The sequence below is a fragment of the Oncorhynchus kisutch genome, linkage group LG13, assembly GCF_002021735.2.
Source record: "Oncorhynchus kisutch isolate 150728-3 linkage group LG13, Okis_V2, whole genome shotgun sequence".
NCBI classification, from domain to species: Eukaryota; Metazoa; Chordata; class Actinopteri; order Salmoniformes; family Salmonidae; genus Oncorhynchus; species Oncorhynchus kisutch.
This window is the reverse complement of record NC_034186.2, coordinates 50,788,428-50,807,026: the sequence shown is the minus strand read 5'-3', so window position 1 is coordinate 50,807,026 and position 18,599 is coordinate 50,788,428. Positions and strand designations below refer to the sequence as shown.

Sequence of the window (18,599 nt, the reverse complement as noted above, 5' to 3'; positions counted from 1 at the left end):
TGGCTAAACACTAAGCCTAAATGTTGCTATGGAGATATTGCAGGACTTCGTGACAATGAATAGTGAAATTGCCCATATAACATTGCTTCAAGAAAACAACACAATTGCTTAAACCATTTAATTTGCATTTCGAAATCAATGTAAATACAATGTATTTTATAATAATCATGATATAAGGCCTGGCCTATTGCCCTATATTAAAGCCTTAGTTTTTAAAAATGATTTCAAATCAAAAACCGCATAAACCAAACTATCCCCATCAACTTGTGTGGTGGTTTTGTTGTCATGAGGCTCAGATGTTAGGGAGGTACTCAGTCTGCCACTAGTTTCCATTGGAACAGACAAAGGCTCCGAGGGCTGGCGGAGGATGCCGAGCTGGGGGTGCGGGCACCATCAGGCCGGAATATGTATATTTCTAATGTTTGGCAGATAGCATATATTAAATAGCATATCGCCATGCAACATAGGACTGTTGTGACATATTGATGAAGCCGAGAGTGGTTTGCGAGAGAACGCAGGCGCCACGCGGCGATTGATAGAGTATGTGGGGGTCTGGTTTCGCCTCGTCCCGACCGTGTGTGGTTGAACTCGGGCGGAATCACAGCCTGCCCTTGGGGATATGTGGCTCCGACGAGCCTCACTCTCTATATGGCTATATCGTCGCAATCCCTTTACAACAGGACTACGGTGGGACCATGTCGGGATTGGGGTCGGATTCCTGGTGGAAGAAAACCATCTATATCACCGGCGGTGCCCTCCTCGCAGCTGCTGCCTACCTATTACACGAGCTGCTCGCCATCAGGTAGGCTACAATGGCAAAAATATGCTCCATTGACACAATCTGCAAGGGTATTGGTTCACATGATCAAATGTGTGCATTTGTGTGATGCTTAGGCTGTGTTTGCGTAGGCTTAATCTACTATATTCACAATAATGATCTAACTTTATAAAATAATTCATACCCTCGGGGATGGGCTGAGTGTGTGTTTCCTGGGGGTGCTGCGCACTTGCTGTCACTTTTGAACAGCTGCTCTTGGCATTTCTGAAAAACAGAATATTGCTGTCGTTTGTTTACATTTGTTCATATATTCGCGGAATCATCCCTTCCTGCACGGTAGGCTAGAATGTGCAGCTGTTTGATGATATAGTCCCCCCCAAGGAGGCAAGGACAGGAGATGCAAAAATATTGGAATGTGGAAAATTACGCGTCAGGTCTTATGCCATATCCTGAGCGTAAATATGAATTTCTCTAGCACTGCAGCAGTGGTGTCAGAATTACCTTTACTAACCTCTGACGTGAGCTATTTTAAGATTTATGTTTAGTGTAAGCGGACGTTTGTAGCCTAATGTTGAATGACATGCGTCTGTTTTAATCTTTGAGAAGGAAGATTAATCCAGGCCTATTGTTAACATAATGAATGGCGCTCCTGTCCCCACACAGTCGTATCTCAAGCATTTAGGCGTTTTGGTACATTCTGTAACAGTGGCTCCATATAATCTGTCACAGGACTGGCTTTGCATTTCCTAATTTGGAAACATTGCTGAATCACGTCGCATAAACCTACTATTATCATGCTTCTACCATAGAAAACTACATTTTGACTGTAAACCTGCAGCATGTGTGTTCTATGGCATCCCTTTGAGTAATTATTCTCAAAGGAACTCCCTGTATCTACCCCTGAATACAATAGTGTTTCTTTTGCACGGTCCAGCATTTCCGCGACGTAGCCTGCGTCGTTTCGATGGTTTCAACACCACAGTTGTGTGGAGAGCGACATTTTGTGGGAATGTGAGTTGTTTATTCTGTCGTAGACTGTCCTGCGCAAGACCATTGTACCGAAAACCTAGCCTATACATTTGATTAGCCAAAGTAGGCTATCATTTATATTACATGCCATATTTATTTCCATAAATACAAGTCGAATTTCAAGTTGTTACGAAATGCCTGCTGATGTAACTGACTTTGGATGGAGTCCATTCCTGCTCTCTTGGACATATGTAGGCTATAATTCATTACATTAATTTAGGTATGAACTAGAGTAATTGCAAGGCAGCATGCCCCTGTAGTGTAGGTTATGTTTAATTATTAAAGCCAAAATATATGTCAGTCACCCACCATTAAAAACTATGGGGTGGAAATGCAAGGACCCTTTTATCAGATTTTTACAAGCATGATTAACCTCACAGGCCTTGATTTCAACGGTAGTAGAGGATTGAAATAGATGTTCAGACAAATCCCAGAGTTTTCTTTTTCCTGCTGTAGGCCCATTGAATACCATGGAGTCAGTAATATGATGAGGACTTTACCATCTCATTATCGTGAAATTGTGTATTGTATCTGTGTATACTTGTGTGCATGAGTGTTTAGACTGGTGACTTAAATATAGTGAAGGGACAGGGTTGTTCTAGGGCAATTCAACGGTAACAGAATTACGCTTTGATTTAGATTACACACACACTTCTTGGAAGACTTCCCTGCACCAAAAATAAATACCCATTTTGCAGTTGGTCTAGGCTCTGGACTTCTAGAAAAGAAGTCATTTTAAAATGTATGCCAACCAAAAACATTCATTTCGAAGTTTAACAAACCATACAACTCTATGCACAAAGACAACTTTGATCAATTTACACAGAACATTTCACAAAATCACATTTACTGGAAGAACTGTGCAGATGCAAAGTTTTGTAACATAAAAATCTCCCTCAGTTTTTAATGCGACCATATTTTCCAAAAACGGTTAAATATCTACTCAGAATTAAGATTTTTAAAATTCTGCAGATAGAATGGGGTGTCAGCTATGACATGACACCTTGAGTTAGAATTGTTTTGTTTGTTATTGTACTACAGTTGGTGAAGTGGATTTACAACTGGTAATATAGTTACGGTAACTAAATTACATCATGGGTCCATGATCTGTACTATACAAAAATGGATAATTATGGATATATATACATGGCCTGATGACTCCTTGCTGTCCCCAGTCCACCTGGCCGTGCTGCTGCTCCAGTTTCAACTGTTCTGCCTGCGGCTATGGAACCCTAACCTGTTCACCGGAAGTGCTACCTTGTCCCGGACCTGCTGTTTTCGACTCTCTCTAACTCTGAATGATCGGCTATGAAAAGCCTACTGACATTTACTCCTGAGGTGCTCGCCTGTTGCACCCTCTACAACCACTGTGATTATTATTATTATTTGACCCTGCTGGTCATCTATGAACATTTGAACATATTGTCCATGTAATGTTATAATATCCACACCGCACAGCCAGAAGAGGACTGGCCACCCCTCAGAGCCTGGTTCCTCTAGGTTTCTTCCAAGGTTCCTGCCTTTCTAGGGAGTTTTTCCTAGCCACCGTGCTTCTACATTTGCATTGCTTGCTGTTTGGGGTTTTAGGCTAGGTTTCTGTATAGCACTTTGTGACATCAGCTGATGTTATAAGGGCTTCATAAATAAATGTGATTGATATATGAATATCTTATTTTCATGGTGCTGTATCCTGAATAGGTAAACAAATGTAGAAATATGCAATATCCTTCTTTTGCATATTTGGGTATTATTCTACACACTGAATATTATTGTGTTGACCTCCACCCCCAAACAAAATCACATTTGGTTGGTCCGGACCAGACCAAATCTGAAACCATCATAGACGTCTATGTTTGGACATCACAGTAGAGCACAGCACATTACAGTAGAGTTCAGCAGAGTACTTGTGTGCTCTACTGTACAGTACAGTACTCCGCTTTTCTTTACAGTACTATTCTGTACTCTATTGTTCTCTACTGTGCTGTACTGTGCTGTCCAAACTTGTGATTGGTTCAGATTTGGTCCAGCCAGGGCAGAATGACCAAATTCCAACTACTTTTCAATGTTCAATGAGGATGCTTATTACAGTAAGAGCCAGGAGATGTGACATTAACTGGAGAGAGAAAAAAATAGAGAGAGCAGCAGAGAGAGAGGGAGGTGTTGTCCAGACTGTTTTCACAGTCTTGCTTTGACCTGAGATGCTGTAAGACCTGAGACGCCCTAACAATGGGAGTTGTTGTCCCAAAGGCGGGAAGACAGGCAGTCTGCTTATCGGTATCATGGACAGATTTTGACAGCAGTAAACCCTCTCGCTTCACCTCTTCCTCTCTGATTTGACCAACAGGTAACAGAAAGGGAAACATAGTTATGTGCTGAACATAACAGTATGCCAGTTGAAGGGAGAACAGTAGCAGGTGACCCAAGTGTGATGTGTGACTAGTATGATTTCCCATTTAAATTGCAGTAATTCCGTTATTGATTTTGCAATAATTCCGTTACCGATTTGGTAACAGAATTACGAGTCTTAAATTACTTAAGTCATAGACAAACTTGATATCTGTAAAAACACTAACTAATTGGTAGGTCTACCTATACTTGTTACTTCTGTGAAACGTCATTATCCTCCCTCATTATGGAGAGAAATTAGCAAACATCTTAAAGATATGTGGGTTTTTGGTAACGGAATGTACAGTGGGGCAAAAAAGTATTTAGTCAGCCACCAATTGTGCAAGTTCTCCCACTTAAAAAGATGAGAGAGGCCTGTAATTTTCATCATAGGTACACTTCAACTATGACAGACAAAATTAGATTTTTTTTTTCTCCAGAAAACCACATTGTAGGATTTTTAATTAATTTATTTGCAAATTATGGTGGAAAATAAGTATTTGGTCACCTACAAACAAGCAAGATTTCTGGCTCTCACAGACCTGTAACTTCTTTTTTAAGAGGCTCCTCTGTCCTCCACTCGTTACCTGTATTAATGGCACCTGTTTGAACTTGTTATCAGTATAAATGACACCTGTCCACAACCTCAAACAGTCACACTCCAAACTCCACTATGGCCAAGACCAAAGAGTTGTCAAAGGACACCAGAAACAAAATTGTAGACCTGCACCAGGCTGGGAAGACTGAATCTGCAATAGGTAAGCAGCTTGGTTTGAAGAAATCAACTGTTTGAGCAATTATTAGGAAATGGAAGACATACAAGACCACTGATAATCTCCCTCGATCTGGGGCTCCACGCAAGATCTCACCCCATGGGGTCAAAATTATCACAAGAACAGTGAGCAAAAATCCCATAACCACACGGGGGGACCTAGTGAATGACCTGCAGAGAGCTGGGACCAAAGTAACAAAGCCTACCATCAGTAACACACTACGCCACCAGGGACTCAAATCCTGCAGTGCCAGACGTGTCCCCCTGCTTAAGCCAGTACATGTCCAGGCCCGTCTGAAGTTTGCTAGAGAGCAGTTGGATGACCCAGAAGAGGATTGTGAGAATGTCATATGGTCAGATGAAACCAAAATATAACTTTTTGGTAAAAGCCCAACTTGTCGTGTTTGGAGGACAAAGAATGCTGAGTTGCATCCAAAGAACCATACCTACCGTGAAGCATGGGGGTGGAAACATCATGCTTTGGGGCTGTTTTTCTGCAAAGGGACCAGGACGACTGATCCGTGTAAAGGAAAGAATGAATGGGGCCATGTATCGTGAGATTTTGAGTGAAAACCTCCTTCCATAAGCAAGGGCATTGAAGATGAAACGTGTCTGGGTCTTTCAGCATGACAATGATCCCAAACACACCGCCCGGGCAACAAAGGAGTGGCTTCGTAAGAAGCATTTCAAGGTCCTGGAGTGGCCTAGCCAGTCTCCAGATCTCAACCCCATAGAAAATCTTTGGAGGGAGTTGAAAGTCCGTGTTGCCCAGCAACATCACTGCTCTAGAGGTGATCTGCATGGAGGAATGGGCCAAAATACCAGCAAACAAGTGTGTGAAAACCTTGTGAAGACTTACAGAAAACGTTTGACCTCTGTCATTGCCAACAAAGGGTATATAACAAAGTATTGAGAAACTTTTGTTATTGACCAAATACTTATTTTCCACTATAATTTGCAAATAAATTCATAAAAAATCCTACAATGTGATTTTCTGGATTTTTTTTCTAATTTTGTCTGTCATAGTTGAAGTGTACCTATGATGAAAATTACAGGCCTCTCTCATCTTTTTAAGTGGGAGAACTTGCACAATTGGTGGCTGACTAAATACTTTTTTGCCCCACTGTATATATGCCTTAATTTTCCAAAAATATAGAGTCTTCACTTTCATTTGACAAACAATTTAACATGGTTCTATGAACTTCACATGTTGGTGCTCATTGGTCCTTGTATGGAAATTCCATCTGTAACACAGAGCTCAGGGAATTGAAGACTAGTTCCTCTCGCTGCTGTGTCACCATTATATAATAGGCACCAGGTGAGACCCTATCCTCCCAGTGAGATTACTAAGAGCCTGAAACAGAGATGTAACTAATCCTACTCTCTCCTCTCTGATCTCCTCCAATCAGGGCAAGTTATGATATTGTTCTCACAACACAAACTGACCTGGAAATAGCTGTACTGTTGTCACAGAAACGTTGATTACTTTTAAAGTGGCTGCCACAGAGATAAAACAATTGTTTTCAAGTATTTTATCTCATGGGGCTCCCACCAGTGTACTAGTTTGTTGTTGCCTCAGTATAGCACACCTTTTCAGTTGGCCTTTTTCTCCCCGGGTGTTTTCTAGGAAGGAGCAGGAGTTGGACTCTAAAGATGCCATCATCCTCCATCAGTTCTCCAGGCCAAACACGGGGGTCCCCAGCCTCTCACCATTCTGCCTCAAGATGGAGACGTACCTACGCATGGTGGACCTACCCTACCAGGTACAATAGTCTGTGTATGATAAAGTAGAACTTGAAAAGTAGAACTGCTTTCCTGCACACAGATTAAGCTTACATTTCTGGACTAAAAAGCACTTTAAATGGAAATTCTCTTTATGCATGTTGTTTTATGTCCAGGGATTAATCTGAGTCTGGGAAACCAGTCCTACATATTCAGAAACAACTGGAGTGTGTCAATTTCCCAGTGCTGAACCCCATTCTGTTCTCCCCCTTGCAGAACTACTTTGATGGGAAGCTCTCTCCGCAGGGCAAGATGCCATGGATTGAGTATAACTGGCAGCAGGTGTCGGGGTCAGAGTTCATCATTGACTTCCTGGAAGAGAAGCTGGGCGTCAACCTCAACAAGAACCTCAGTCCCCAGGAAAGAGCCGTGTCCCGGGCTGTCACCAAGATGGTGGAGGAGCACCTCTACTGGTGACAGTCAATTAATATAACCCCTTGTCCTCCACTGCTACATTGGTGACTCCATATATGTCACAGCCGTTCCCAAATTGCTCCCTACCTTCCCCCTTGGCCCTGAACCCTTGATGTTAGCATGTCTGAAGAGTCTAGATAGGTACACTATATATACAAAAGTATGTGGACACCCCTTCAAAAGAGTGGATTCAGGGATTTCAGCCATACCCGTTGCTGACAGGTGTATACAATCAAGCACACCGCCATGCAATCTCCATAGAGAACTAGTGGCAATAGAATGGCCTTACTGAAGAGCTCAGTGAATTTCAACCACCTTTCCAACAAGTCAGTTCGTCAAATTTCTGCCCTGCTAGAGCTGCCACGGTCAACTGTAAGTGCTGTTATTGTGAAGTGGAAACAACTAGAAGCAACAACGGCACAGCCGCGAAGCGGTAGACCACACAAGCTCACAGAACGGGACCACCAAGTGCAGGAGCGCGTAAAAATGGTCTTTCCTCGGTTGCAACACTCCCTACCGAGTTCCAAACCGCCTCTAAAAGCAACGTCAGAAGCTTCATGAAAAGGGTTTCCATGGCCGAGCAGCCGCACACAAGCCTAAGAACACCATGCGCAATGCTAAGCGTCGGCAAGTGTGGTGTAAAGCTCGCAGCCATTGGACTCTGGAGCAATGGGAAAGCGTTCTCTAGAATGATGAATCACCTTAACCAATCTGACAATCCAACGGACAAGTCTGTGTTTGGCGGATGCCAGGAGAATGCTACCTGCCCCAATGCATACGGTCAACTGTAAAGTTTGGTGGAAGAGGAATAATGGTCTGGGGCTGTTTTTCATAGTTCGGACTAGACCCCTTAGTTCCAGTGAAGGGAAGTCTTAACGCTACAGCACACAATGACAATTTAGAAGATTCTGTGCTTCCAACTTTGTGGCAACAGTTTGGGGAAGGCCCTTTCCTGTTTCAGCATGACAATGCCCCCATGCACAAAGCGAGGTCCATACAAAAACGGTTTGCTGAGATCGGTGTGGAAGAACTTGACTGGCCTGCATAGAGCCCTGATCTCAACCCAATCGAACACCTTCGGGAGGAATTGGAATGCTGACTGCGAGCCAGGCCTAATCGCCCAACATCAGTGCCCGACCTCACTAATGCTCTTGTGGCTGAATGGAAGCAAGTCCCCGCAGCAATGTTCCAACATCTAGTGGAAAGCCTTCGCAGAAGAGTGAAGGCTTTTATAGCAGCAAAGTGGGGAACAACTCCACATTAATGCACATGATTTTAGAATGAGAAGTTTGACGAACTTTGGTCATGTAGTGTATAAGCAGTGTAGTGGTAAAGTTCCCACCATATTGCCTCCATCTTCAAGATCTGCAAAGATTGAAGGGTTAGTGCCAAGTGGAGGGTTGGGAATGAATTGGGACCGGCTAAGGTCACTCACTATAGTATTCCCAAGTGGTCATCCCCAGCTACATTACAGATTTACTTACAGTAAATGCCTGGGAGTCTACATTATCGGTGAGTCACTGTCGGGCATCTGTCCTGGTGAGGCTTCTGCTGGGAAGTCACCGATACTGCATCCCAAATGGCACCCTATTCCTGATATAGTGCACTTCTTTGTAAGAAATAGGGTGCCATTTTGGACGCAGCCTGATTATTTCCTGGTTGGGGCCCAGGGAGAGGTAGTCTGATGAATGACACATCGAAAAGCATTTGTTTCTGTGCATGAATGTCAAAGAAAAGAGGAGGGAGTGCATACTTGCTCATCAAGCTCTTTTCCGCAATATTTACAGGGTGAGATATCAGTCAGTGGAGGGGGGGGGGGGGGGGGGGTGGGTCCATAATATTGCTCTGCAGCTGTAGAGTAAGGGTCATTCATATAACTCTCATTTCTACTACCTTTCTCTCACTCTCTCTTTTCTCTCGGGTTTTTCTCCTGTCTTCCTTTTCCCTTATCACCTCATTCTCTAGTCTCTCTCCTCTTACCCCCCTCCCCCTCACAGGCTAGGTTTACTATTGATTACACTATTTATGGCTGTGCAGGACTATTGGGCTGCTTGTTGCTCTGTTTGGCCAGCTGAGGTTAGCAGCATAGGTTACAGCATGCTGAGATCATATACAGCTCTTCAGGCTGGTAAATTATTGATTGATGTTCCTATGACAACATGGAGAGGGAGGCTGCTCTGTGACAGAGATATGCCTCAGGGCCCAGATTCACAAAACCTTCTTCAGAAGACATTTCTTATCAACTGCAATTTTTTCCTTAGCTATGGACTTATGAAGAAAGCTAAGCAAAGTTGATATTCCTCAAAGGTTGTTGGAAATTTCTTGCGCTATTTCTTATAGCTAAACCCTCGTCTTAAACTCAGGGCAGTGAGAGAATAAGATCATGAAAGCAATTGAACATGTTTTATTCACACAAACTTCATCTGAAAGTTTCAGTAGTGATTATTTTAAACCCAAGAACATGTCTTCGAACAGTAATCTCTGTAGGAAATATGTTAACATGACTGCCATTACTAGCTAGATAGCTAGCTAAATCGGTTGCCTAGCAACAAACAAATCAAGAAGATATTTGAGAAGTTCGCAAGAAAATCATAACATCTAAAGATATTGTTGAGGAATTGCACTTACGAATTATCTTATGAACTTTTTTTTAATTTTCTTAAGAAGCTTCTTATGTTTTTGCGTAAGAAGTGTTTTGTGAATCTGGGCCCTGGTATGTGAGATTGTGCTTGTCACAATGTACGTGTACTGTATATTAGATTCAATGTTTGGTTTAGTAAATTGGTCTTCCATTGTGTAGAGCTCAAGTTGTTATAATTAAGGGCACTGTTTAATGGTATTGAAAGCATTTAAATAGTTATTATGATTTGATCTCAGGTCTGTCTGGTTTAGCCTCTGAAGCAAATTTTTTCCTTCAGATCCTTCTCTCGACAGCTCAATCTTTTTTTTGACTAGAGAGCTGACTGTTAATTATCACAATACATTCATTACTTTTGTCCTGATAACTGAAGGTGAAAGATGAATTCAGAATGTCTCTGATCTCATTGCCTTAGAGTGTTGGAGCAGGAGATGGTATGGTAAAATAAAAAACAACACATTATACAGTGGCAGCAAAGATGTTTTTTGGAACTAACCCAAGATAGTCCACAGCCTGTCATTTCCAATTGGAACAAATTAGTCATAGTGGACAGAACAAGCAAGTAGGGGGTAGATCCAAGCACGAGATAGCGAGATCCTGTTGGTGCGTTCTAGCACGTAAAATAGCTTCCAATACTCTACTCAGCAAACTGGATGCAGTTTATCACAGTGCCATCCGTTTTGTTACTAAAGCACACACCACTGCAACCTGTATGCTCTAGTCGGCTCTAGTCGGCTGGCCCTCGCTACGTATTCGTCGCCAGACCCACTGGCTCCAGGTCATCTACAAGTCCATGCTAGGTAAAGCTCCGCCTTATCTCAGTTCACTGGTCACGATGGCAACACCCACCCGTAGCACGCGCTCCAGCAGGTGTATCTCACTGATCATCCCTAAAGCCAACACCTCATTTGGCCGCCTTTCCTTCCAGTTCTCTGTTGCCTGTGACTGGAACGAATTGCAAAAATCTCTGAAGTTGGAGAGTTACATTTCCCTCACCAACTTTAAACATCTCCTATCTGAGCAGCTAACCGATCGCTGCAGCTGTACATAGTCCATCGGTAAATAGACCACCCAATTTACCTACCTCATCCCCATACTGTTTATATTTATTTACTTTTCTGCTCTTTTGCACACCAGTATCTCTACCTGCACATGACCATCTGATCATTTATCACTCCAGTGTTAATCTGCAAAATTTTAATTATTCGCCTACCTCCTCATGCCTTTTGCACACAATGTATATAGACATTTTTTTTTCTTTTTTCTTTCTACTGTGTTATTGACTTGTTTATTGTTTACTCCATGTGTAACTCTGTGTTGTTGTCTGTTCACACTGCTATGCTTTATCTTAGCCAGGTCGCAGTTGTAAATGAGAACTTGTTCTCAACTAGCCTACCTGGTTAAATAAAGGTGAAAATAAAATAAATAAATAAAATGTACATATTTCCGTTAAGGAACACCTACTCTGTAAAGTGCAAGTGTGCAATAACTCAATTTGCACTTGAACTCCTTATAAACAATGCCATTTTTTAAAACTTTGGCAAAGGGTCAAATCTAAAAAACTTAGTCCACTCTGTTTTTTAATAGATTCTAGTTTTGGGAACAGAAAACTGTAGACCGAAACTGGTTAAAGAAAATTATGATAAAGAAAAATATATACCAGTTTCATTTAAGGATCAAAACATTTACAAATGTGCCATATATATTGCAACAAATATATATATATTTATTTAACCAGGCAAGTCAGTTAAGAACAAATTCATATTTACAATGACCAGGGCCAAACCCTAACCCGGATGACGCTGGGCCAATTGTGCGCCACCCTATGGGACTCCCAATCACGTCCGGTTGTGATATGTCCTGGAATTGAACCAGGGTCTGTAGTGACGCCTCTAACACTGAAATGCAGTGCCTTAGACCGCTGCGCCACTCGGGAGCCCAAAAGTTGGGAAAAGATTTTCGATGTAGAGATTCCATTGCACATGGTTTATGAATTGACACGCAAGACGAAGCCGGATTCAAAACTTAGAATTGTTCAATTTAAATGATTATACAAAATTCTTGCAACCATTAGAATGTTATATATATATGGGGGATACCATCTTCCCAGCTCTGCAGATTGTGCTGCAAGGTGGCAGAGTCATTAGATTATTTATTTTCGTACTGTCCAGATGTAGCTAATCTTTGGTCACAGATCCAGGAATGGCCGAAGAATTGAAACATTTACCTGGAGCTAACTCTCCAGATAGCACTACTGGGTGTTTTGAAAAGTCGATCAAATCGATTAATAATATAATAATACTTTGTGAATTAAAAATTAAATATTTTGCTAAATCTGTCTCAACTACGAGAATAGAAAGTTTCATAACTTTGTGAAACATCACAGCCCAGTTGAAAAATATGGCAAATAGAAATCCAATATAGATGGTGTTAAGAGATAGATGGGAGGAGTTGAGTGAAGCTGAAGGATGGGACTAATAACAACAAGATAACCAATGTAAAATATACTGTGTCTGAAAAATGTGTGTAGGTTCAGAACTTTTGTTAAACAGCACAGTTAAAAATATATGACAAAATATATGACGAATAGAAATCAAGCTGGATGGTCTTCAGAAATAGATGGGAGGGGTTGAGGGTAGCAGAAGGAAAGCAAACAAAAGATAACTATTGCAAAATAGTTTGTGTCCATAAAATGTATATAGTATGTTTAAGATGGAATTAGAGTGTTGTTGTTCATTAGTTCTCCCCAATTAGGGGAGCGCTGGTATGATTAGTGGAAAATATATTTTAGAAAGATGGGTAAATGTATATACAGTACCAGTCAACAGTTTGGACACACCTACTCAATCAAGGGTTTTTCTTACTTGTATTATTTTCTACATTGTAGAATAATAGTGAAGACAACAAAACTATGAAATAACACATATGGAATCATGTAGTAACCATAAAAGTGTTAAACAAATCAAAACATATTTGAGATTCTTCAAAATAGCCACCCTTTGCCTTGATGACAGCTTTGCACACTCTGTGTTTGACACCATCTATCAAGCATGGTGGAGGCAATGTGATGGTCTGGGGGTGCTTTGGTGGTGGTAACGTATGTCACGGATGTCGTAAGAAGCGGACCAAGGTGCAGGGTGGTGAGCGTACATATTTATTTTTATTTGAATGACGTCGCCAACAATAAACAATACAAAACGACCGCGAAGCTTACAGGGCTAAGTGCCCTTAACTTTGTTAACTACCCACACGGAAGGAGGGGAAAAAGGGCTACCTAAGTATGATTCCCAATCAGAGACAACGATAGACAGCTGTCCCTGATTGAGAACCATACTGGGCCAAAACATAGAAATAAAGAAACATAGAAAAGAAAACAGAATTCCCACCCCACATCACACCCTGATCTAACCAAATAGAGAAATAAAACGTCTCTCTAAGGTCAGGGCGTGACAAAGTGGGAGATTAGTACAGGGTAAAAGGAATCTTGAAGAAGGAAGTCTATCACTCCATTTTGCAACTCCATGCCATACCCTGTATGGCGCTTAATTGGAGCTAATTTCCTCCTACAACAGGACAATGACCCAAACCACAGCTCGAAACTATGCAAGAACTGGTATTCTGTCTAATGGAGTGGCCAGCACAATCACCGGATCTCAACCCTATTGAGCTGTTGTGGGAGCAGCTTGGCCGTATGGTATGTAAGAAGTGCCGATCAAGCCAATCCAACTTGTGGGAGGTGCTTCAGGAAGCATGGGGTTAAACCTCTTCAGATTACTTCAACAAATTGACAACTAGAATGCCAAAGGTCTTGCAAGGCTGTAATTGCTGAAAATGGAGGATTCTTTGACAAAGCAAAGGACACAATTATTGTTCCAATGAAAAATCATTATTTATAACCTTGTCAACGTCTTGACTATATTTCCTATTCATTTTGCAACTCATTTCATGTATGTTTTCATGGAAAACAAGGACATTTCTACGTGACCCAAAACTTTTGAACGGTAGTGTGTGTGTGTATATATATCTGCAATATAAAAGCAGTTATTGAAACCGATGGAGGGTTTTCTCCCTGTTCTGTACTTTCTCTCTGCTTCCTGTCTCCCTGCCACCCTGTTTTAATGCCTACTGGGCTGCTAGAGGCCTACAGTGTATATCAGCCAGCCTGGATTCACCTGGTCAGTCTATGTCATGGAAAGAGCAGGTGATTCTAATGTTTTGTACACACAGTGTATGTGTTTTCATATGATTACACTATACTACCACTGGGTTAATAACCTGTATTATGTTTGTGTAACTATACAAGACAATAGCTTACTGCCAGTAGACAACCTATCTGTGTGTTTCTATATAAGACTGTACTATAACCTGTATATTTGTGTTTCTATACAGGACAATAGCCTATTGCCAGTGGGTAGACAACCTGGAGGAGACCCAGAAGATGCTGCCAGTCACTGGTCCTCTCAGTGACATGCTAAAGTGGATCCTCGGCCACCTGAACAGCAGCATGGTGCAAAGGGAGATGTACGGCCATGGCATCGGACGCTTCTCCAAGGAGGAAGTCTACAAGCTGATGGAGAAGGACATGCGCACGCTGGCCGAACTGCTCGGTATGTATGGAGGGGTACAGGGGGGTGGGAGGTTAGGGGTAGACAGAGGGTTAATCCCAAATCAACCCTTAGACACTACCCTTAGGCCTAGGCTCTTGTGTAGATATGAGAGGATCGGACAGGTGTAAGCAATATAGCAACAATTCTACCTGGCCTATCAGAGGGAAGAATGGAGCAACAACCATATTACTTGCAGTGATCCAATCCTCTCAAATCTGCACAAGTGCCTAGGTGGTAGGGACTAGGGGATGATTTGGGATTCAGGGAGAGACTAGGGACAATTGATGACGTGGCCAATTTCTTAATACTTTCACAGTATTGTCAGAGTGTTGAGGAATTGGCTACTGATGATGGAGATATGAGGAACAAGGGTTAAGGAAGGCTTCCTAATGATCCAGTATCAATTATAACACGGGGTCATTTGAAGTTCACTGTAAGATATACTTTGTCGTGGGGTATGTCCTTTATGCACAGATCCATTTGACCCTCTTCCACTCTAGCGGTGAGATACTGTATGTGCACTGTGCTTCCAACTACATTATGTGTTTCAAATGTATTTTAGTAGGGAAAAGAGCAGAGAATGTCTATTGATTTTGGCGTAAAATCTTTGCAAGGTCGTATACTATAGTGTAATATGTGCAATCTGAATTTACTTTAACGCTTTGAATATAACTACTATAACGTCAAACTGTTCTCCTGGTTGTCTGGGTGTTTCTCTTTGGGTATGATGGTAGTTGATGTTGGTTGGTTGGTTGGTGTTGATGGTTGGTGTTGATAGTTTATTTTCTTATTGAATATTTAAAACATACAATATACTTGCAGTGAAGTCGTTCAACAACTACATCACATTAGTCATGTAACAGCCTCCCATTCAGAGCGCCACACAGAAGCAACCAGGGTCAATGGTTGAATGTGAGTGTGTATATTGCATGTGTACAAACACTTGCACGGCATCAAATCAAATCAACGTTTACTTGTCACGTGTGCCGAATACAACAGGTGTAGAATGCTTACATACAGGCCCTAACAAACAGTGCGATTTTTAAGTAAAACATATGTATTAGGTGAACAATAGATAAGCAAAGAAATAACAACAACAGTAAAAAGACAGTGAAAAATAACAGTAGCGAGGCGATATACAGGCACCAGTTAGTCGGGCTAATTGAGGTAGTATGTACATGTAGGTATGGTTAAAATGACTATGCATATATGATAAACAGAGAGCAGCAGTAGCGTAAAAGAGGTGGTTGGCGGGTGGTGGGTGGCGGGACACAATGCAGATAGTCCGGGTAGCCAATGTGTGGGGGCACCAGTTAGTCAGGCTAATTGAGGTAGTATGTATTTTATTTTTATTTCACCTTTATTTAACCAGGTAGGCTAGTTGAGAACAAGTTCTCATTTGCAACTGCGACCTGGCCAAGATAAAGCATAGCAGTGTGAGCATACAACAAAGAGTTACACATGGAGTAAACAATTAACAAGTCAATAACACAGTAGAAAACAAAGGGGGGGTCTATATACAATGTGTGCAAAAGGCATGAGGAGGTAGGCAAATAATTACAATTTTGCAGATTAACACTGGAGTGATAAAAGATCAGATGGTCATGTACAGGTAGAGATATTGGTGTGCAGAAGAGCAGAAAAGTAAATAAATATAAACAGTATGGGGATGAGGTAGGTGAAAAGGGTGGGCTATTTACCAATAGACTATGTACAGCTGCAGCGATCGGTTAGCTGCTCAGATAGCTGATGTTTGAAGTTGGTGAGGGAGATAAAAGTCTCCAACTTCAGCGATTTTTGCAATTCGTTCCAGTCACAGGCAGCAGAGTACTGGAACGAAAGGCGGCCAAATGAGGTGTTGGCTTTAGGGATGATCAGTGAGATACACCTGCTGGAGCGCGTGCTACGGATGGGTGTTGCCATCGTGACCAGTGAGCTGAGATAAGGCGGAGCTTTACCTAGCATAGACTTGTAGATGACCTGGAGCCAGTGGGTCTGGCGACGAATATGTAGCGAGGGCCAGCCGACTAGAGCATACAAGTCGCAGTGGTGGGTGGTATAAGGTGCTTTAGTGACAAAACGGATGGCACTGTGATAGACTGCATCCAGTTTGCTGAGTAGAGTGTTGGAAGCCATTTTGTAGATGACATCGCCGAAGTCGAGGATCGGTAGGATAGTCAGTTTTACTAGGGTAAGCTTGGCGGCTTGAGTGAAGGAGGCTTTGTTGCGGAATAGAAAGCCGACTCTTGATTTGATTTTCGATTGGAGATGTTCGATATGAGTCTGGAAGGAGAGTTTGCAGTCTAGCCAGACACCTAGGTACTTATAGACGTCCACATATTCTAGGTCGGAACCATCCAGGGTGGTGATGCTAGTCGGGCATGCAGGTGCAGGCAGCGACCGGTTGAAAAGCATGCATTTGGTTTTACTAGCGTTTAAGAGCAGTTGGAGGCCACGGAAGGAGTGTTGTATGGCATTGAAGCTTGTTTGGAGGTTAGATAGCACAGTGTCCAAAGACGGGCCGAAAGTATATAGAATGGTGTCGTCTGCGTAGAGGTGGATCAGGGAATCGCCCGCAGCAAGAGCAACATCATTGATATACACAGAGAAAAGAGTCGGCCCGAGAATTGAACCCTGTGGCACCCCCATAGAGACTGCCAGAGGACCGGACAGCATGCCCTCCGATTTGACACACTGAACTCTGTCTGCAAAGTAATTGGTGAACCAGGCAAGGCAGTCATCCGAAAAACCGAGGCTACTGAGTCTACCGATAAGAATATGGTGATTGACAGAGTCGAAAGCCTTGGCAAGGTCGATGAAGACGGCTGCACAGTACTGTCTTTTATCGATGGCGGTTATGATGTCGTTTAGTACCTTGAGTGTGGCTGAGGTGCACCCGTGACCGGCTCGGAAACCAGATTGCACAGCGGAGAAGGTACGGTGGGATTCGAGATGGTCAGTGACCTGTTTGTTGACTTGGCTTTCGAAGACCTTAGATAGGCAGGGCAGGATGGATATAGGTCTGTAACAGTTTGGGTCCAGGGTGTCTCCCCCTTTGAAGAGGGGGATGACTGCGGCAGCTTTCCAATCCTTGGGGATCTCAGACGAGATGAAAGAGAGGTTGAACAGACTGGTAATAGGGGTTGCGACAATGGTGGCAGATAGTTTCAGAAATAGAGGGTCCAGATTGTCAAGCCCAGCTGATTTGTACGGGTCCAGGTTTTGCAGCTCTTTCAGAACATCTGCTATCTGGATTTGGGTAAAGGAGAACCTGGAGAGGCTTGGGCGAGGAGCTGCGGGGGGGGCGGAGCTGTTGGCCGAGGTTGAAGTAGCCAGGCGGAAGGCATGGCCAGCCGTTGAGAAATGCTTATTGAAGTTTTCGATAATCATGGATTTATCAGTGGTGACCGTGTTACCTAGCCTCAGTGCAGTGGGCAGCTGGGAGGAGGTGCTCTTGTTCTCCATGGACTTCACAGTGTCCCAGAACTTTTTGGAGTTGGAGCTACAGGATGCAAACTTCTGCCTGAAGAAGCTGGCCTTAGCTTTCCTGACTGACTGCGTGTATTGGTTCCGGACTTCCCTGAACAGTTGCATATCACGGGGACTATTCGATGCTATTGCAGTCCGCCACAGGATGTTTTTGTGCTGGTCGAGGGCAGTCAGGTCTGGGGTGAACCAAGGGCTGTATCTGTTCTTAGTTCTGCATTTTTTGAACGGAGCATGCTTATCTAAAATGGTGAGGAAGTTACTTGAATGTATAGTTAAAGTGACTATGCATATATGATAAACACTGTAAACGTTTTACACTGTAAAAACACTGCCCCTCAGTGTCATTCAAACATACTTTTTGTTATGTTTTATTTAGACTTTATTAGACTTTTCTCTTTGACCGTCATTCTATCCCCCTGCCCAGCAACTCCACTCCCACTTGTCTCCAATTCCACATCCCAACCCTCAGCTTCCCCAAGCCCATCCCACCTATCTCTGCTGGCCACCTTCTTCGGATTTCTATGCACCATATACTATTTTGCAATCTGTATGGCACAGCTGTCAACATCCTGGTTCTCAAATGAAACTGGTATACTTTCCTATTTATGCTATTTTTATTCCTCCGCCAGTTTTGATCCTTTATATTAGGGAGACAGACCAGTTCCCTACCTCCTCCCGCTGCCACCTGCTTCTTCCATTTTTGGG

At 42.7% G+C, this 18,599-nt stretch overlaps 1 protein-coding gene across 1 annotated transcript in view; it reads left to right on the top strand.

Annotated features, from left to right (window-relative positions):
- Positions 1–294: 294 nt before the first annotated feature.
- The window catches only part of LOC109902219 (failed axon connections homolog), a 34,943-nt gene continuing 16,638 nt past the window's right edge, over positions 295–18,599 (top strand). Inside the window, exons 1-4 of the mRNA XM_020498387.2 lie at positions 295–802; positions 6,592–6,727; positions 6,963–7,159; positions 14,188–14,405. Coding sequence (XP_020353976.1) covers positions 543–802; positions 6,592–6,727; positions 6,963–7,159; positions 14,188–14,405 — 811 coding nt within the window. The 5' untranslated portion in view covers positions 295–542. The remainder of the gene's footprint in view (positions 803–6,591; positions 6,728–6,962; positions 7,160–14,187; positions 14,406–18,599) is intronic.